The 21,542-nt window shown below is 42.5% G+C and overlaps 1 protein-coding gene across 4 annotated transcripts in view; it reads right to left on the bottom strand.

The window, feature by feature from the left end:
• The window catches only part of PRICKLE2 (prickle planar cell polarity protein 2), a 419,325-nt gene that overhangs the window by 111,485 nt on the left and 286,298 nt on the right, over positions 1 to 21,542 (bottom strand). For all 4 annotated transcript variants that reach the window (XM_064274273.1, XM_010589693.3, XM_010589694.3 and 1 more), the window contains exon 2: positions 5,273 to 5,456. In XM_064274273.1, coding sequence (XP_064130343.1) covers positions 5,273 to 5,416 — 144 coding nt within the window. In that variant the 5' untranslated portion in view covers positions 5,417 to 5,456. The remainder of the gene's footprint in view (positions 1 to 5,272; positions 5,457 to 21,542) is intronic.

Below are 21,542 nucleotides of genomic sequence, written 5' to 3'. Positions count from 1 at the left end.
TAGAACTAAAAGCCATACCCACACGTGCCCAGCGAAGGCTATCTACCCAGAGGACACACCTGTCATAACCTTTCTGGACGGTAGTTTGGCATAATGAAGGAAAAGCCTTCAGGAGGTTTATATGTGGCCACCCCCCCTCAGGACTTCTGTGCAGAGCAGTGCCAGTGCACAGGATGCAGAGCCTGGCTGTTGTTGCCTTCCAGGTAACATAGCAGGAAAGCGGCAACAACGCAGAGCCTTCAGCTCAGTACTGCTCCGTGGTGGTGCTCTTGGCACTTTGGATGGGTCAGCTCTCCTTTGTGCTCGGTCCTCTGGCACTTTTCAGGGTGGGTAGCATCCTTAGACTGCACCCATTAAAATGCTAGTCTAATCCCCCAATCATTTTAACGATAATGATCCTTGGGTGATGCAAACGGTCAACGGACTCAGCTGCTAACTGATTCTAAATTCTTCCTGAAGCATCTTCTACTGTAAATTTATCACCATAATATCTCTAGGAGGTTGGTGGCTCCAGTCCACCCAGAGGCACCTCAGAAGAAAGGGCTGGTGATCTCTTTTCGAGACATCAGCCACTGAAAACTCTGTGGAGTACAGTTATGATCTGACACACTAGGGTTCGCCGTAAGTTGGAGTTGATGGCAACTGGTTTCTTCATCGCCTCCCAAACATGCATTTCCAAATGCCCCCTAGTGGTGAGCATACCACTCCAGTTAAGCACGACCCAGGGAAAACTACACAACCATTAAAAAAGACCATCTGGGTCTAAATATAGTGATATAGGAAAGTGTTCACAATGCTGTAAGTGAAAAAAGGAACCAGGGTGAGTGGACAGGATGATCACCTTTTGTCCAAACAACAAACAAAAAACTGGAAATGTACCCCAATACAGAGAGAGATTTGAACACACACACACAACAGCTGGAAAACAAATTTCCTTGGTTGCTGAAATTATAAGTTATTTTTATTTGCTTTCATAGATGTTTTCATATTTTCTATTCTTTTCATTTTTTTCAGAGAGTATGTCTTCCCTTTATACTTGGGGGAAAGGCTACTTCTGTTTTGAATAAAAAGATGATCCCCCAGACTGCTCCTCATGCCACCCCTACGCTTGTTCTGCCACAGCGAGGACGGGAGCACCTGCCCGGGAGAGCACTGGCCTCCGCTCACGGGGGCCACGAAATGTGGCTTCACCACTTTCCATCTGTCAGTACGCCACCACGCAAGGCAGGAGCTGCTATCCTGGAGCCTAGACATGGTGGGTGCTCAATAAATGTTCGCTGAATCAAGTCACCCTTTTTGTCTTGTTGCTGTGGTGGTGCCATTGAGTTAATTCCGACTCAGAGCATCTCTACATGACAGAGTAGAACTGACCCACAGGGTAATTTTTACAGGAGCAGATTGCCGTGTCTTTTCTCGGGCAGAGCCGCTGGAGGGTTAGAACCACCGACATTTTGGTTAGCAGCTGAGCACTCAAACCACTGTGCTACCAGGGCTCCTCTTCTTGGCCAGAATTTTGCTGACAGATCCTCTAGGTTTGGGAGAAATGATGTCACACTCACCCAGTGTTTCTTAACTGGGGTGTCTCCCCTTCTTCTGCCAGGAGCGTCTGACAATCTATGGAGACATTTTTGGTAGTCACAGCTCGATTTTTGGTTGTAGTGGGTATAGGGCAGGACTGCTGCTAAACATCCTACAATGTACAAGACAGCCCCCCCACAACAAGGAGACATCCATCCCCAAATGTCAATTGTGCTGAGGCTGATACACACTGCTACCATTTGCCTTTTTCTTTTTTTTCTTTTTACAGCTTGTTAAATATTTCCCAAACTCTCCCCGAAGCATCATCTACTGTAAACACGTCCGTGTCTCCAGGAGACAGGACACACACCGTTAACAGTATGACGCTGAACAGAAAGGGCAGACCCGTGGCCGGTTTTAGCTGGCGAGTCAGGGGCAGAGTCCAGTTGTCTTGCTACCACCAGGCCTTCTAGATGAACGACCTCAGACAGCTCCCCTGGAGCCAGCAGAGGCGAGGGACCTGAACAACTTTTCTGACAACTTCTCAGTCCACCTGTCAGAAAACACAAGGCAAACGTCTTTCTTTTCTGGCACCATCTGTTTGTTGTTTTTCAAGCCATTTCTAAAAAGTTGGGTTTTGCGGCTCGTGGATTATTGTGAAATTAAATGCCTACATCCAAGAACACCTCCCTAAACGGGGGGTCGCTGCTGTCCGCGTTACATTCAATCGAGAGCATTCCTCAGAAGAGAGAGAACAATACAGCACGTCGCCTGAAGGTACACGACCAACCCCACGATCGGGAGCGAAAGGAAGGCTTCTAATAAAAACAAAAGCACTCTACTCTCCACCCTAACTAGTCTTTAATATTTCGCTTCTAGATCAAAGTGTTTTAACGTTCACTATAATTTGTCTTGATGGAAAAATGGTTTTCCTCAAATCAGAGACAGCTAACGTGATATTAAACTTCTGAATTTTTATTAGTGAAAACCATTTAAGAACTTGAATTTTTCCAGTCTTAGACTAATATCAGACAGCTTGTAGGTCAGCAAAAAAGAGGAAGACCCTCAACAAGATGGACTGGCACAGTGGCTACAACAATGGGCTCAAACGCAGCTGAGGATGGTGCAGGACCGGGCAGTGTTTTCGTTCCGCTGTACACAGGGTCGCTATGAGTCAGAATCCACTTGATGGCACCTAACAAGAACAACAACATAACCAGTTCCCTAGATAGCAGACTTTAAGAGAACTTGTAATTTAAAAAATGGAAGCCCATTTCTTTTACACACAGTGATGCCTTCAAACACCTTTAGAATAAACTTGTCTTTTACGAGGCAGGTATAGAGCTCTTAAGTAGCTTGAAGAGATACACTCTCTCTGGAGGGCATTTCTCCTTCCTAACCCTCTAAGTCATACAGGTTTGAGTAAAGGTAGGGAACAGAGAGAATGATCCCTCTTTACTCTAAAAAACAAGAGAATTATAAAAGATGGGAAAACCTTTCTATCTAGCATACTTTAAGCCACTTGTTTAATATTATTGGTCTTTTTCTCTCAAAACAAGTCAGAGAAAGTTCAGTTTTATACTTCCCAAAGACATCCATTGTGAACAGGCCAAATGGCCTCCAAAATACCTTTTTTTTTTTTTAAACAGCACCAGTTGCCATTGAGTAGATGCTGACTTATGGCCACCCCATGTGCATCAGAGTAGACTGTGCTCCATATAATTGTCAGTGGCTGATTTTTGGAAGCTCTCTCTTCCGAGGCACCTCTGGGTGGACTCAAACCTCCAACCTTTCAGTTAGCAGCCAAGCAATTAACTATTTCCAACACCCAGGGGTCCCCCCAAAATACCATAACCACTCACTTTTGGTTTTGGTAAATTCGATCAACACTTTTAGCTTCTGCAATTGTTCATTCTCTTGGGCCAGTGTGGGTAGAATATTGGCTCTAAATCTGTACATCATGGAAGGATATTTGATAGTCTTAGAGAAGAAACCACATACACAGCGATCTGCAAACAGCTTAACTTAGAGAATTCAAGGCCCCACATCCCGGATTCTGGAAGCAACATCCTTCAGGTGAACAAAAGAAAGATGGGTTTCTTAGCTGTTGCTGGAAATGAGGCCGGCAAGAAAATGAAACAAGCGCACAGATGTACAAAGGTGTGAATAACTCTCTGCTCAAGTCCTAGCGTACAAGGGCAATGTTGAACAAGGATATCATCACCTCATCTGAGTTTCCAGAAAAATTCAATCAATACTCTCATTTTTCTTCAACGAATTCTTTAATAACACACTCTTTACTGAAACAGAAGTGAAAAATATAACCTTAACCTACAAACTGGGAGAAAACAGTCTTAGCCCTTCCTGCTAATATCCTAACATAATATCTGAATACTGAACTCTCTCAATTCTCATGGAGAGCTTTCTGTGAAGGTTTCCATCTTAAGATATTTTCTTAAGAATTAGTGCCAGGATCGCAAATCTGAAATGCCAATAGGGCTTCGGAAGGTGACACAAATGGATGAAGAAGACACAGTGAAGACTGAGGCGACTTGCCGAGATCAAATTCTGCCTCAAACGAACTGTCAGCATTCATCTCCAGCTGATGACACATATCCTTGTAGAAATAAGATTCCAGTGTTGCCAGATCCTCAAATTTTCAAGATATAAATTTTTTAAATAAAAATGCCTAATTTTTAAATATCAGAAACTTCAATTTTTTTAAAAAAAAAATACTTTGCTGGCTAAACAAATCCAACCAGTATGCCTGGTTTCATCTGCCAACTTGCAACCTCCATACTGGAAAAAGAAAACAAGAAATGGCTAACCCAAGGGATGCTATCAGGGTTCCTACTCTGAAGTTGTGGGTGAATTCCTGGGTCTTCATTAACTATAAAGGACTTTTTTTTTTTTTTTTTAAAACAGCATGATCACACCTAAAGTTCCTGACTTAAAATGTCATGGCTGTTTAAGCTTCATAACATCCTGTCAGATAAAGAGATCTCCAGAGAAATAAAATTTATGTGTCAGAGAAAAGCAATCATGGGTCAAAAACCTAAGATTCTGCTGTCTCTCTAAGGCTCATGGGGAAAATTATAAAAGTATTCAGCTTCACAAAAGCTGCTTCTAAACCAACGTTTAGAAGAAGCAGGTGGAAGAAAAAATTCCAAGTATCAAGAAATGCAAAGCAAAGGCTGTATATCACTGATAAAAATGCAGAGAAACAGAAGGAGCCGAGTTCTTCTAATCGAGCCAGTAAAATTTAAAGCCTCTGGGTAGTGTTAGAATATTTCAGGAAATGCCAATGTCTTTCTTTGTAAAGTCACATCAAGCTTCATATTTAAACACAGCATATATCACTGGGAAGGATGAAGCAAATCCCCACTTCCTCGCTCGCCTTTTCAAAGAATCATCACATTAAGATACACGGCCAAAGTGGAGCTCCCTCCTACTCCCAAGTATAAAGCTTTGCTGTTTAATGTTTCAAAGGCAAAGTTTCTGAGAACTTTCTAGATAGTCCTCTGTTAACAGTTAACAATGGCAACTCAGAATGAATTAGCAATGGACCACTCAACACTCAGCTTCATTTCTCTTACCCATTTCCCACTGGGGTTCCTGACATCTTCCATACATTCAGCCCCAAGCTCTCTCTGAATCAGCAACATTAACTCTTCCTTCTGTACTGAAATGAGGAAGGACTGGCAAGACAGAGGTAAAGGCCCAAACCACATCCCGCTAGTGTCAAGAACGGTACCTGTTCAGGCTTCAAACCTGGCGGGACCCAGGCGTACTCCTCTAAGGCGCAGCCCGAGTCATCGTCCGACGTTGAGTTCCTCTGGAAGTCAAACATGAGTTTGCTGACTGTCTTCTCCATCTCCAGTGGCATCACCGTCACCATGTGCTCCTCCTGCGGACACTTGCAGTGCAGGCAGATCTTCCTGCAAGCAGCAAAGGCAGCAGGTGAGAAGGACAGAAAAGGAGAAGGAAAGGAAAAGGAAACATTTTCTCAAGAGACCTGCCAGTCACCAGCCCTTGGATCCTAAACCATAAACACATTCCTTGGCAACAGGCTTCTGGCAAAGCCTACAACATTCAAAGCAGTGTTCCACAGCACACCTGCTTTGTAGAAGGCGTGACACCACTCATGTCGAAACACCTTGCAAAGCCAAGGCTACCAGGTAAGACTGCTAAGGAGGTTTCCACTCAGACTGCAACCTTTTCTTCTAAATCAATATGACAAGAGGAACGGCAATAAATATATTTTTTATTTTACTAAGTAGAATGCAGACTATGGACCATGACCTCATAGTAACTTAATAGGCATGATGTATACCTATGGAGTCCCTGGGTGGCACAAACCGTTAAGCACTTGGCTACTACCTGAAAGGTTGGCAGTTTGAATCCACCCTGAGGCACCTCCGTACAAAGTCCTGATGATCTACTTGCAGAAGATCAAAGCCACAGGAAACCCCACTGGCTGCAGTTCTACACTGAAACACACGGGGCCGCCATGAGTTCAAACTGGCTCCACTTTATAGCAACTTTTTTTTAATACACATGTATATGCTGACCAGACCAATTACCAGTAGATTTAACAAACACTGACAACATGCAGTTCTCATAAGAGGTTTTTTGAAAATGGAAGAAGTAGTTTTAAAAAGAATTACGGATGAGATTTTCTTTAAGGAGAAGAGCAAAAATAAAATATTTCTCCTACTAAACAAACCTGGCCTAAGGTCTCATGGGAAAGGTATTTTCACCTCTACTAAAGATCCCTGTTTTGTTGTTGTTAGGTGCCGGCAAGTCGGTTCAGACTCATAGCAACCCTATGTACAACAGAACAAAACACCGCCCCATCCTGCGCCATCCTCACAATCGTTGTTATGCTTGAGCCCATTGTTGCAGCCACTGTGTCAATTCATCTTGTTGAAGGTCTTCCTCTTTTTTGCTGACCCTCTACTTTACCAAGCATAATGTCCTTGTTCAGGGACTGACCCCTCCTGATAACATGTTCAAAGTATGTGAGACGAAGTCTTGCCATCCTTGCTTCTAAGGAGCATTCAAGACAGATTTGTTCATTCTTTTGGCAGCCCATGGTACATTCCATGTTCTTCGCCAACACCACAATTCAAAGGTATCAATTCTTTTTTGGTCTTCCTTTTTCATTGTCCACCTTTTGCACGCATATGAAACGACTGAAAGCACCATGACTTGAGTCAGGTGCACCTTAGTCTTCAAGGTGAAATCTTTGCTTTTCGATACTTTAAAGAGGTCCTTTGCAGCAGATATACCCAATGCAATGTGTCTTTTGATTTCTTTACCGCTGCTTCCATGGATGTTGATTGTGGATCCAAGTAAAATGAAATCCTTGACAACTTTAATCTTTTCTCTGTTGATCTGATGTTGCTAATTGGTCCAGTTGTGAGGGTTTTTGTTTTCTTTTATGTTGAGGTATAATCCATACGGAAGGCTGTAGCCTTTGATCTTCATCAGTAAGTGCTTCAAGTCCTCTTCACTTTCAGCAAGCAAGGTTGTGTCATCTGCATAACGCAGGCTGCTAATGAGTCTTCCTCCAATCCTGATGCCCCATTCTTCTTCATATGGTCCAGCTTCTTGGATTATTTGCTCAGCATACAGATTGAATTGGTATGGTGAAAGGATACAACCCTGATGCACATCTTTCCTGGCTTTAAACCACTCAGTATTCCCTTGTTCTGTTTGAACAACTGACTCTTGATCTGTGTATAGGTTCCTTATGAGCACAATCGAGTGTTCTGGAATTCCCATTCTTTGAAATTCTATCCATAATTTGTTATGATCTACACAGTTAAATTCCTTTGCATAGTCAATAAAACACAGGTAAACACTTTTCTGGTACTCTCTGCTTTCACCAGGATCCATCTGACATCAGCAACGATATTTTTGGTTCCACGTCTTCTTCTGATTCTGGCTTGAATTTCTGACAGTTCCCTGTTGATATACTGCTGCAGCCATTTCTGAATGATCTTTAGCAAAATTTAACTTGTGTGTGATATTAATGATATTGTTTGATAATTTCCACATTCAGTTGCATCACTTTTCTTGCGAATAGGCATAAAATATAGGACCTTTCCAGTCAATTGGCCAGGTAGCTGTCTTCCAAATCTCTTGGCATAGACAAGTGAGCACTTCCAGTGTTGCATCCATTTGTTGAAACATCTCAATTGGCATTCTGTCAATTCCTGAAGCCTTGTTTTTTCACCAGTGCCTTCAATGCAGCTTAGGCTTCTTCCTTCAGTACCACCAGTTCCTGATCATATGCTACCTCCTGAAATGGTTGAATGTTGATCAATCTTCTTGGTGTATTCCTTCAATCTTCTTTTGATACTTCCTATATCGTTTAACATTTTCCCCATAGAATCCTTCATTATTGCAACTCGAGGCTTGAATTTTTTCTTCAATTCTTTTAGCTTGAGAAATGCCGAGCGTGTTCTTCCCTTTTGCTTTTCTATCTCCAGCTGTTTGCACATCATTATAATACTTTCTCTTCTGGAGCATCCCTTTGAAATCTATTCAGTTCCTTTACTTCATCATTTCTTCCTTTTGCTTTAGCTACTCAGCATTCAAAAGCAAGTTTCAGAGTCTCTTCTGACATCCATTCTGGTCTTTTCTTTCTTTCCTATCTTTTTAATGACCTCTTGCTTTCTTCATGTATGATGTCCTTGATGTCATTCCACAACTCATCTGGTATTTGGTCATTAGCATTCAATGTGTCAAATCTATTCCTGAGATGGTCTCTAAATTCAGGTGGGATATTCTCAAGATCATGCTTTGGTTCTCATAGACTTGTTTCAATTTTCTTCAGTTTCAACTTAAATTTGCATCTGAGCAATTGATGGTCTGTTCTGCTGCTGGCCCCTGGCCTTGTTCTGACTGATGATATTGAGCTTTTCCATCGTCTCTTTCCACAGGTGTAGTCAATTTGATTCCTGTGTATTCCATCTGGTGAGGTCCACATGTTATAGTCACCATTTACGTTGGTAAAAACAGGTATTTGTAACAAAGAAGCCACTGGTGTCAGAAAAATTCTATCATGAGACCTCCAGCATTGTTTCTATCACCAAGGTCTTATTTTCCACCTACCGATCCTTCTTGTTTCCAACTTCAGTATTCCAATCATCAGTAATTATCGATTGCATGTTCCATCAATTTCAGACTGCAGAAGCTGGTAAAAATCTTCAGTTTCTTCATCTTTGGCCTTAGTGGTTGGTACGTAAATTTGAACAGTAGTCATATTAACTGGTCTTCCTTGTAGATGTATAGATATTATCCTATCACTGGCAGCGTTTGCTTCAGGATAGATCTTGAAATGTTCTTTTTGACAATGAATACAACACCATTCCTCTTCAAGCTGTCATTCCCGGCACAGTAGACCATATGATTGTCCAATTCAAAATGGCCAATAACAGTCCATTTCAACTCATTAATGCCTAAGATATTGATCTTTAAGCATTCCATTTCATTTTTGACGATTTCCAATTTTCCTGGATTCATACTTTGTAACATTCTACATTCTGATTATTAATGGATGTTTGTAGCTGTTTCTTCTAATTCTGAGTCGTGCCCCATCAGCAAATGAAGGTCCCGAAAGCTTGACTCCCTTCACGTCATTCAGGTCAAATCTACTTTGAGGAGGCAGCTCTTCCCCAGATGTATTTTGAGTGCCTTCCAACCTGTGTGGCTTATCTTCAGCACTACATCAGACAATGTTCTGCTGCTATTCATAAGGTTATCACTGGCTAATGCTTTTCAGAAGTAAACCACCGGGTTCCTCTTCCTGATCTGTCTTGGTCTGGAAGCTCAGCTGAAACCTGTCCGCCATGGGTGACCCTGCTGGCATTCGAATACCGTGGCATAGCTTCCAGCACCACAGCAGCATGCAAGCCACCATAGTGTGAAAAACTGACAGATACATGGGGGAAGATCCTTGTAGGTCTAAAATTTTATCTAGAAACCAAAGTTTTCCTTATGTTGGAGTTTTTTTTTTACATACAAGAAGATCACATGTGAGTTATTTCAAAAGGTAGCAGCCAAAGATTAAAATCTCCTCCCAAACTGAACATTTCTCTTTTAAGGTTACCATATGCTCCCTTACCCACAGCTATAAAAATGACGAAGAAATTAAAAAAGTTGATGTCAGCAACACAAGATCATTTCTGGTTTCCACAAATAAAATTTTTTAAAAAAGGAAGAAAAGAATGGAGGAAGGAAAATTTAGGAATATAAGCTACTCTGTGTGTACACTGATCTTTATGATTAGTTTCAGTAAAGCCTCACAAAGGGGACAAAAGAGCCCAGAATCCTAATTTCCACTTGGGCCTGAATTTTTTTTAAAGTTTTACTAAGATACAATTCATATACCATAAATTCATCATTTTAACGTGTACAATTCAGTGGCTTTTAGTATATTCACAGATTTGTGCAACTATCATCGTTATCTAATTTTAGAATATTTTCATCACCCCAAAAAGAAACCTGAGCCCAGTAGCAATAACTTCCCATATCCCCCTCCCTGAAACTCTTCGCAAACCACTAATCTACTTTCTGGTCTCTATGGATTTGCCTATTCTGGACATTTCATATAAATGGAATCATACATTATGAGGTCTTTTGTAACCGATTTCTTTCACAGAGAATGCTGTTTTCCAGATTCATCCATGTTGTAGGATATACTAGTACACTATTCCTTTTTATCGTGGAATAATATTCCACTGTATAGATATACACCACACTCTCTTTATTTACCAGTCGATAGACACTCGGGCTATGTCCACTTTTTGGCTGTTATGAATAATGCTTGTATGAACATTCTTGTACAAGTTTTCGTGTGGACATGTGTTTTAATTTCTCTTGGGTATATACCTAGGATTGGAATTGCTGGATCATACAGATATTCTATGTTTCACATTTTGAGGAACTGCAAACAGTTTCCAAATTATCAGTAACATTTCACACTCCCATCACCAATGAATGAGTGGTTCATTTTCTCCTTATCCTTGTCACACTTGTTATTTCTTTTTTATTAGAGCCACGCTAGTAGCTGTGAAGTAGTATCTCAATGTGGTTTGATTTGCATTTTTTAATGGCTAACGGGAAACCCTGGTAGCATAGTGGTTAAGTCTTACGGCTGCTAACCAAAAGGTCAGCAGTTCAAATCCTCCAGGCACTCCCTGGAAACTCTATCAGGCAGTTCTACTCTGTCCTATAGGGTCGCTATGAGTCAGAATTGACTCGACAGCACTGGGTTTGGTTTGGTTTTAATGGCTAACGATGTTAAGGATCTTTCGATGCGCTTCTGGTATACCTTCTTTGGAGAAATGTCTATTCAATCCTTTAGTCCATTTTAAAAGTGGGTTGTATCTCATAGGGTCACTATGAGTTGAAATCGACTAGATGGCAATGGGTTGCTTTTTTCATCGTTGAATTGTAAGAGATTTTTAAACATATATTCTAGATACAAGTCTCTTATCAGATATATGATTTGCAAAAATTCCTCCCACTTTTTAGGTTCTCTTTTCATCTTCTCGATCTTGTTATTTGACGCACAAAAGGTTTTAATTTTGGTGAACTCCAATTTTTTTCTGTTGTTGCTTGTGCTTTCGGTGTTATATCTAAGACACCATTGCCTAACCTAAGGTCATAAAGATTTACTCCCAAGTTTTCATCTAAGAGTTTTATAGTTTTAACTCTTACATTTAGGTCTATGATCTATCTTAATTTCTTACACATTGTGTGAGGTAAGGGGTCCGACTTCATTCTTTTGCACTTGGTGCTCCAGTTGTCCCAGACACATTTGTTGAAAAGGCTCTTCTCTCCCCATTGAACTGTCTTAGCCCCCTTGTCGAAAATCTATTGACCATAAACGTAAAGGTTTCTTTTGGGAGTGTCAGTTCTATTCCGTTGATCTATACGTCTGTCCTCATGCCAGTACCACAGTTATCTCGATTACTATAGTTTCGCAGTAACTTTTGAAACTAGGAAGTGTGAGTCCTCTGGCTTCATAATTTTTCAAAATTATTTCAGCTCTCTTGGGTCCCTTGCATTTGCACTCATAAAATATGAACTTTAGGATGAGTTTGCCCATTTTCTGCAAAAACGCCATCTGGGATTTTGGTAGGGATTGCTTTGAATCTGTAGATTCATTTGGGCAGTACTGCCATCTTAACGATATTAACTTCCAATTCATGAATACGGGATGTCTTCCCATTTAAGCGGGTCTTCTTTAATTTCTTTCAATGGTATTCTGTGGTTTCCAGCATACAAGTCTTACGATTCTTTTGTTAAATTTATTTCTAATTATTTTTTTCTCTTTGATGCTATGGTAAATGGAATTGTTTTTTTAATCTCATTTTCAGATTGATTGTTAAATGTATATACAGTTGACTTTTGTAGAGCTCTTCCATCATACAATCTTGCTGAGCTCCTTTATTGGTTCTAGTAGTTTGTGTGTGTGTGTTTCTTAGGATTTTCTATATATAAGCTTATGTCATCTATGAATAGACATAATTTTGCTTCTTCCTGTCCAATCTGGATGCTTTTATTTTTTGTGTCTTGTCGAATTGCCCTGGTTAGAACCTCCAGTATTATGTTGAATAGAAATGGCAAGGGCAGACATCCTTGTCTTGTTCCTGAACTCAGAGGGAAAGCACCCAGTCGTCCATATTAAGTATCACATTAGCTGTGGGTTTTCCGTAGAGCCTCTTTATCAGATTGAGAAAGTTCCCTTCTATCCTAGTTTGTTAAGTACTTTTTATCAGGAAAGGGTGGTGAATTTTGTTAAATGCTTTTGGCACCTATTGAGATAATCATGAAGTGTTTTGTCCTTTATTCCATTAACGTGCTGTGCCTGAATTTTTAAAGAAAAACGCACTTGAAGGAAAATACCAGGCTAGTCCGGCGTAGTGGTTAAGAGCTACGGCTGCTAACCAAAAGGTCAGCAGTTCAAATCCACCAGGTACACTCCTTGGAAACCCTATGGGGCAGGTCTACTCTGTCCTATAAGGTCCTTACGAGTCGGAATTGACTTGATAACAACAGGCTTGGTTTGGCTTTTTTCAGTAGTCCAGCGAAGTGAGGCTTGTCAGATTCTCCCATTTCCAGCTTTTCATCAGTTGGAAAATATCCGTGGACAGAATGCACACCTCAGATTGGGTTTGTGATCTCCAGACTCAGGGAAGTCCTTGGCTGTTGCTTTTAAAAATAGTCAAGAGCTCAATTTAACAGGAGTCCTTTAATTAATCAGCTACTGTAAAGAGGTGGGGGCTCTGGGAAACAGTTAGGTTCCCCCTCCCCACATATTTTTATGCCAGTTTATGACTTAAGGAAATAAATTATCACTGCGTTTAAGCAAATTTAGTAAGCTCATCAGTGACTACTGCTTTTTACAAGAAAGTCATATTTTTATTTTAAAAGTGTAGGTGAGTTGTACCAAATTCAGTCCCCAGATGACACATGAATGGAACTCACATACTCAGCTAGGCAGGGGTGGCCATATGTGATGCTGGAAGGATGTGATCCCGGGGACAGAAGCTCCAGAAGCAGAAAGGGAATGATGAGAAGAAAGCAAACTGCTGAGTTACAGGGTCAGAACCAGAGGAAGTCTCCAAAGTAAGGGGCAGAAACAGAAAGGGAAGGGAGTGTCAAGGGGTCCTGCTTAGCATCCAGCTAATAGTTATCAAGAGCATACTAAGTGTCAAGGACTCCTTCAGACACTTGGGATACCTGACCAAGACAAAGGTCCCTGCCCTGGGGAGCCTATAGTCTTAGGGTGGGAGAAACATACAATAAGTGACAAACATAACCAAAAACTCAATCCTGTAGTTTGTTAAAGGCATTAAGCACTATGGGAAAAAGGAGGCCTGGTGGAGCACAACAGCTAAGCCAAAGGTTGGCGGTTTGAACCCACCCAGCCGCTATGACTTGGAATCGACTCAATGGCAATGAATATTTTGGTTTAGCTGCTCTGCGGGAGAAGGGCCTGGCAATATGCTTCCATAAATATCACAGCCTAGAAAACCTTATAGCACAGTCCTGCTCTGTTACATGGGGTTGCTATGAGTCAGAATCGACTCAATGGCACGCAACAGCAACAATGAAAAAAAAAAGAAAGGTGAGGCAGGGTAAGGGAGATCATTAGGGTGAAAGTACACCCCAAGGAGCAGGTCCCTGTGTGCACGGTTTGCATTTGACTCCTAAACTAAAGGTTGGTGGTTTAAACCCACCCAGTGGCACTACACAAGAAAGGCCTGGCAGTCTGCTTCCCTAAAGATTATGGCCAAGAAAACCATATGGAGCAGTTCTACTCTGTAACACATGGGGTCATCATGAGTTGGCATCGGCTTAATGGCAATGGTTTTGGTTTGGTTTATACATCAAGCAGTACACATAGCAGAAAGCAGTATGACTTACACTTTACATACAGTAATTCCAGGTTCCAGATTTGGACACTAGTCATCCAAAGAAGGAAATATTATCTCCATTTTCCAGAGAAGAAAACAAAATCTCAGAGAGGTTAAGCAACTTGTTCAAAGCAAACACTAAGTGGTGAGCAGGACAGGGAACCAGAGGAGGGTCTATCTGACCCCTGAACCCAAACAATGACCTACAGAAGGCACCCGATTCCAAGGACAGAATACCCTTACCTGGACGACAAGTGAGAGCAGTCAAAAAGGAAGAAAACAAAAATGGTAAATGAAAACCATGAAGACCTTATGCATTTCCCAGCCAGCTGCCTGCCTTCCCCTCCTCATTTATAACCAACAGGTATTTCTAAGGCACTGACATTTGCATCTTCAACCTTTGAGTGATTCCATGATAACCTTCGGAAAGGCTAATTTAAAACCTCCTTTCATAAACTGGGAACCCAGGGCCCAGATGCCCAGGAAGGAGCAGTGGGTTGGAGGGAAAGCCAAGAGGGTTTCTCCAGATTTTCCTGCATCTTCACCTCTTGGCAAAACGCACCCAGGAGCACCTAACAGCTCTCTGTCTACACACTGATTAAAGCTTCCCATGTGAATGAAGCATATTCAGGGCTGTGTGGGGAAATATACGATTTGGCTTCTTTTTTTTTAATAGACATTTATGAAAACAGTACCTGCTAGTAAAGCAGGATTTCATTAAACACACACACACAAAGGGCGCCTGGTTTCATTCTGTCAGAGGTGACAGTCGACCTGCACGTAATTAGGTTTGTGAATGACAGGTTTCCAAGGAACAAGCCATGATTCAGAGAGCAGAGATTCTGAATCCTCCTTCTTTCCCTTCATCTACTTCACAATAACCCCTGCAGCCCCCACCTGTCCAAAAGTTGCAGCTATTAATTCATTTGCTTCTTTATCTTAGAAGCCACCATGGGCTCTTGGATGGGATACACAATATTAATACGAGGAGGCACCCACTTTAACTGGTACAAGCACCCTGGTCATCTATGCTGGGTCCACACACGTACAGGATGACTAACAGTGGATACCAATTAGCTACGGTGATGTGGAAAGGTTCACAGTAAGTCGGCTGGGTGGGAGGGTGGGGCCTCGTCCCTGAGATGGGGAGAGGTTATTTACAACACTGAACCCTGGATCACGCATCCTGTACTCTGTGAGGAGTGACAGGATGAAGACCAAAAACGGATCTTTCTTCATAACATGATTCTGACAAGCTCAAGTCATACACTGCAGAGATCTGGGTGTGACTGTAAACATCATTAAGTCCTTTTTTTTCTTTCCATCTTTCTTGAATCCCCCCCCCCTTTTTTTAATGAGAGGAAAAAAATTTCTGCAAAAGAATTCTTACATGGAAGTCAATATATACAACAGCTGCTCAAGTAAATGTCGGGGCGGGGTGACCCTGAGCCTAACTCCCTCATGCTCAACTTCCTCCCCAAACCCCAGGCATTTTCACGGACCTAAGAAGCACTGGTGGAAGAGTTCGGGTGCTAACCAAAAGGTCAGCAATTTCAATCCACCAGGTGCTCCTTGGAAACCCTATGAGGCAGTTCTACTCTTCCTATAGGATCACTACAAGTCAAAATTGACTGGATGGCAATGGGTTTGGTTTTGTTTTTTTAAGGGTTCCAGCAGGAGCCCCTGGTGGGACAGCAGTTAAGTGCTGGGCTGCTAACTGAAAGGTGCTCCAGCTGCTCTGCGGGAGAAAGATGGGGCAATCAGCTTCCGTAAAGGTTACAGCCTTGGAAACGCCAGGGGGCAATTCTACTCTGTAACACAGGGGGTCGCTATGATTTGGCATCAACTCAATGGCAACAGACTTTTTTAGTTCTTGGAAGAGTTCTGAAGACACAAGTTTGAAAACCACCATACTCCCTGGGCTCCCCAAGGTCATTTCTAGTATTTATCCAAGTATATACTAGGTACTCAGTAACTAGAGTCCCTGGGTGGTACAAATAGTTAATGTGCTCAGCTGCTAACCGAAAGGTTGGAGGTTTGAGTCCATCCAGAGGCATCTTGGAAGAAAGGCCTGGTGATCTACCCCTGGAAACTCAGCCACTGAAGACCACGGAGTACAGCTCTACTCACGGGGTCGCCATGAGTCTGAGTCAGCTCGACGGCAACGGGTCTATCTGGCCCGCTCACTAATTAGACAGACGACGGGGAAAAAAATAGGGGCTGTTGATGTCTTTTAACAGAAAAATGATTTCTGTTCATGAAACTCTGCATATAAATGATTCCAATCATGAGAAGTCACGTATCTTTTTTCCCCAGACATTATGTGGAGATGCTTGCTTAGTAGCGGGGAACCCAGTGACTTGATTTGAGAGGTCTGAGGCAGTGCCCAGGAATTTGCATTCCACAAGGATCCCAGGTGTTTGGGATGCAGGTGGTCCTCAGAGCATACCTGGAGGACACCCTTCTGTAGCTGGCATCCTAGTTAGAAGGGGACTTGTTTTTTTTTTTTACCTTGGACAGAGCATAGTCTGAAGCCTGGTGTGGCTTCCACCTATGCCTGATGGTCTCACCAACTCTGGGCAATGGCCAGTTTTCAAACTGCTGCAGGGGATCTACCCTATCCTTCCTGACTGCCATGTCTCAGGCTCTAACATCACTAAGACCCCAGGTGCTCAGCTGGCCAGCTGGTTACCCACTAGGGCAATCTGTGAAAAGGTGCTGGTGAGAAGTGTTAAGGACATCAGCCACAAGAACTGTGTTTCTGGTTGCCAGCCCTGCCCTCCGTCCTGCCATCACCGCCCCTACGGTATAGGTTCCCCTGGACCAAGCGCATGGCCAGATGAGGTTCAAGTCACTTTTAAGCACAGGGTCAACAGTCTGACTACTTAAAGAGTGGCTCAGCCCCAACATAAACCAAGTGACTGATGAGGAATGCGTACTGCTGGGCTCAATATGGCAATGCCCCAGAGAGCTGAGGTCCTTCTGCTGACAAGAAAAACAAAAAAGGCCAATATACAATTCATCTAAGAAAAAAATCAGGAATTACAAATAAGCAAAAAGAAGAAAAAAAATCAAAACACAATCCCAGAGACAATCACTGTTAAAGAGGAGCAGCTGCTGGTCCCCTTTTTACTTAGTGTTAAGGAACCGGAGGCCAGATTTCATTCTAGTGTCTCCCATCAGCGAGTGCCAGGGGACAAGTCTCTGGCCCAGAATGACAAGACTAGAGCCAGACCCATGCACACACATGCACACCCAGAATCACAGCAAATAGATGTGTATTATTCAATCGAGATAAATGGGTCTGCTCTGATCTGGCACCCTGCAGTGGGGTCAGGGAATATTTATGTGGAGTGGAAGCCATCCCCAGTGTGGGAACCATGTATTTCCTTCTGGGTAGCGCAGAGTTCAAAGTTGGTTCTCAGATAAAATATATGTATATATATATATATATATATGAAAACCAGATTTCCCAGCTATCGACTTTCAATTTTCTGTGCAAGCAGAAAGACTGGGCATGGATAATGTCAAACACTAGGATTTGGCTCCGAGTTGCGCCTTTGTACACCAGTCGATACTCTCCAAAGCGACCGTGCCTTGTATCACTTCCAACAAGCTAAACGGAACCCTCCTGGGAAGCGCTGACTCAGGAGGAGCTGGGCAGGAGCCTGACTTTCTTGGTCCGCTCTGTTGCCCATTTCCCCTAGTTTCCATGGACAGCATCATCTTTTCACATGCACGCAAAGCATCAGCCTAAAACGAGGCGATCAGTCTTTTCAAGTTTATTGCCCTTTGGTACCCACCCCAGGTTTTAGGAGTCCTTGGATGGAGCAAATGGTTAAATGCTGGGCTACTAACCAAAAGGTTGGAGGTTCAGGCCCACCCAGAAGTGCCTTGGAAAAAAGGCCTGGCAATCTGCTTCCAAAAGTTCATAGCCATGAAAACTCTATGGGGGCACAGTTCTACTCTGTACGCACAGGGTCACCATAAGTCGGAATCAACTTGATGGAAACTGATTTTCTTTTTTGGTCTCCGGTTTTAGGAGGTAAGGGTATGTTTTGGGTGAAGAGAGTTCTGTTTGGGTTGCAGGCTGCTCAGAAGAAGTGAGATCAAATAAACAGTGGGTGTCGTTACCAAAAAAGGCTGTCGTATTTATCAGATTCAGTAAGAACGGGAAGCAAGGTCTGCCCGCCCAAAGATATGGCTGACAGTATCCTGCTTCAATAGGCCAGGGTTGTCAAAACAGGGCTGTCACAAAGAGCAAAGCCGTTCCCCTCAAAAACGGCATAAGTCACACATGGCCCCCACACAGGGCTTCAGCTCTCTTTTCAACATCCTTCATCAAACACAAGGGGGGATCATAATGTCAGAAAGGTAGGAAAGAAATGTAGTTGTGGAAGCTGGCCTGAAATAAAATGTTAACGTTCCAGGAGGTGAAAGTCTGCCCCAAAAGGTCAGAGGAACCAATGACAGGTCTGACCTGTGGGCATCTGACCAGTGCCTCCCTTCTAACGTCCACAGTGGCAGTGAAGGCAGCCAGGCAAGGGGTAAGTACTGTGGCTATATTTCTACCACTGATATAATGTGTTATGTGCATGAACAATCTATAATATTCCTATTAACTTTACAGTGTATCTTATTTATTCACTCTCAGTGGTTCTGTAAGTTGGCATTTTTATCCATTTCACAGATATGGAAATTTGGGCTAAAAACTTAAGTGACTTGACTGAAGTTACACAGTTAGAACCTATGTCATTTAACTCCAACACTCTTCCCACTACCTTGTTGTAAGTAGGGGCCCCTGGTGGCAAAGTGGTTAAGAGCTCGGGCTGCTAACAAAAAGGATGGCAGTCCGAATCCACCAGCCACTTCTTGGAAACCCTATGGGGCAGAAGTCACTCCAAAGACTTCTTTGTTGCAAATACCTTTTTTCACCAACATAAACGGTGACTATACGTGTGGATCTTGCCAGACAGAACACACAGGAATCAAATCGACCACATCTGTGCGAAGAGACGATAGAAAAGTTCAGTATCATCAGTCAGAACGAGGCCAGGGGCTGACTACTGACTATGGAACAGACCATCAATTGCTCATATGCAAGTTCAAGTTGAAACTGAAGAAAATCAGAGCAAGTCCACAAGAGCCAAAGTATGGCCTTGAGTATATCCCACCTGAATTTAGAGACCATCTCAAGAACAGATTTGACCTGTTCAACACTAATGACCCAAGACCAGACGAGCTGTGGAATGATATCAAGGCCATCAAACATGAAGAAAGCAAGAGGTCATTAAAAAGACAGGAAAAGACGAAAACGGATGTCAGAAGAGACTCTGAAACTTGCTCTTGAACGTCAAGTAGCTAAAGTGAAAGGAAGAAATGATGAAGTCAAAGAGTTGAACAGAAGATTTCAAAGGGCGGCTTTAGAAGACAAAGTCAAGTATTGTAAGGACATGTGCAAAGACCTGAACATGGAAAACCAAAAGGGAAGAACACGCTCAGCATTTCTCAAGCTGAAAGAACTGAAGAAAAAAATTCAAGCCTCAAATTGCAATACTGAAGGATTCTATGGGGAAAATATTAAATGACATAGGAAGCATCAAAAGGAGATGGAAAGAATACACAGAGTCACTATACCAAAAAGAATTCGTTGATGTTCAACCACTTCAGGAGGTACCATATGAGCAGAAACCAATAGCACTGAAGGAAGAAGTCCAAGCTGCGCTGAAGACATTGGCAAAAAACAAGGCTCCAGGAATTGACGGAGTACCGATTGAGATGTTTCAACAAACGGATGCAGTGCTGGAAGTGCTCACTAATCTATGCCAAGAAATTTGGAAGACAGCTACCTGGCCAGCTGACCGGACGAGATCCATATTTATGCCTATTCCCAAGAAAGGTGATCCCACTGAATGCGGAAATTATCAAACAGTATCATTAATATCCCACTGAAGTAAAATTTTGCTGAAGATGATTCAAAAGTGGCTGCAGCAGTATATGGACAGGGAACTGCCAGAAATTCAGGCTGGATTCAGAAGAGGACGTGGAACCAAGAATATCGCTGCTGATGTCAGATGGATCCTGGCTGAAAGCAGAGAATACCAGAAAGATGTTTACCTGTGTTTCACTGACTATGCAAAAGCATTTGATTGTGTGGATCATAACAAATTATGGATAACATTGTGAAGAACGGGAATTCCAGAACACTTAACCGTGCTCAAGAGGAACCTGTACATAGATCAAGAGGCAGCTGTTTGAACAGAACAAGGGGATACCGCATGGTTTAAAGCCAGGAAAGGCACGCATCAGGGTTGTATCCTTTCACCATACCTATTCAATCTCTATGCTGAGCAAAGAATCTGAGCAGCTGGACTATTTGAAGAAGAACGGGCATCAGGATTGGAGGAAGACTCATAACACAACGTTGCTTGCTGAAAGGGAAGAGGACTTGAAGCACTTACTAATGAAGATCAAAGACCACAGCCTTCAGTATGGATTGCACCCTAACATAAAGAAAACAAAAATCCTCACAACCGGACCAATGAGCAACACCACGATAAACGGGGAAAAGATTGAAGTTGTCAAGGATTTCATTTTACTTGGATCCGCAATCAACAGCCATGGAAGCAGCAGTCAAGAAATCAAAAGACACACTGCACTGGGCAAACCTGCTGCAGGAGACCTCTTTAAAGTGTCGAAAAGCAAAGATGTCACCTTGAAGACTAAGATGTGCCTGACCCAAGCCACGGTGTTTTCAATTGCCTCCTATGCATGTGAAAGCTGGATGATGAATAAAAAAAAAGAACAAGAATTTATGCCTTTGAATTGTGAAGCTGGAGAAGAATACTGAATATACCATGGACTGCCAAAAGAATGAACAAATCTATCTTGGAAGAAATACAACCAGAATGCTCCTTAGAAGCAGGGGTGGTGAGACTATGTCTCACATACTTTGGACATGTTGTCAGGAGGGGTCAGTTCCTACAGATGGACATCATGCTTGGCAAAGTAGAGGGTCAGAGAAAAAGAAAGACTCTCGATGAGATTGACACCATGGCTACAACAATGAGCTCAAGCATAACAACAAGCGTAAGGATGGCGCAGGACCGTGCAGTGTTTTGTTCTGTTGGACACAGGGTTGCTATGAGTTTGAACTGACTCAATGGCACCTAACAACAACAGCATAGGTTCGCTGTGGGACACAACCTTCCTGCGTGCCTGCCAGCCAACCAACCAGCCAACATTGATTATCTGTTGTGTCCTAGACACTGTATTAAGGTGCTGGGCATAGAGCAGTGAGTAAGGCAGACAGCATCCCTACCCTCATGGAGCTTACAGTCAAGCGAGGAAGACAGACAAAAATCATGTAAATAAACTACCAAGTGCTGGTTAGTATGTGGTGAAATTGGAACCCTCATCCGTTGCTGGTGGGAATGAAAAATCATACAGCTGCTGTGGAAAACAGTCTGGCGATTCCTCAAAAAGTTAAACATGGACTTATCACGTGACCCAGAAATACCACCTTAGGTATACATTAAAAGAAAAGAAGAATTGAAAGCAGAATGGTAAACAGACACATGTACACCA

This window comes from Loxodonta africana, chromosome 22, assembly GCF_030014295.1.
Source record: "Loxodonta africana isolate mLoxAfr1 chromosome 22, mLoxAfr1.hap2, whole genome shotgun sequence".
NCBI lineage: Eukaryota > Metazoa > Chordata > Mammalia > Proboscidea > Elephantidae > Loxodonta > Loxodonta africana.
Note: the sequence above shows the minus strand (reverse complement) of the source record. Positions and strands in the feature narration are given on the sequence as shown.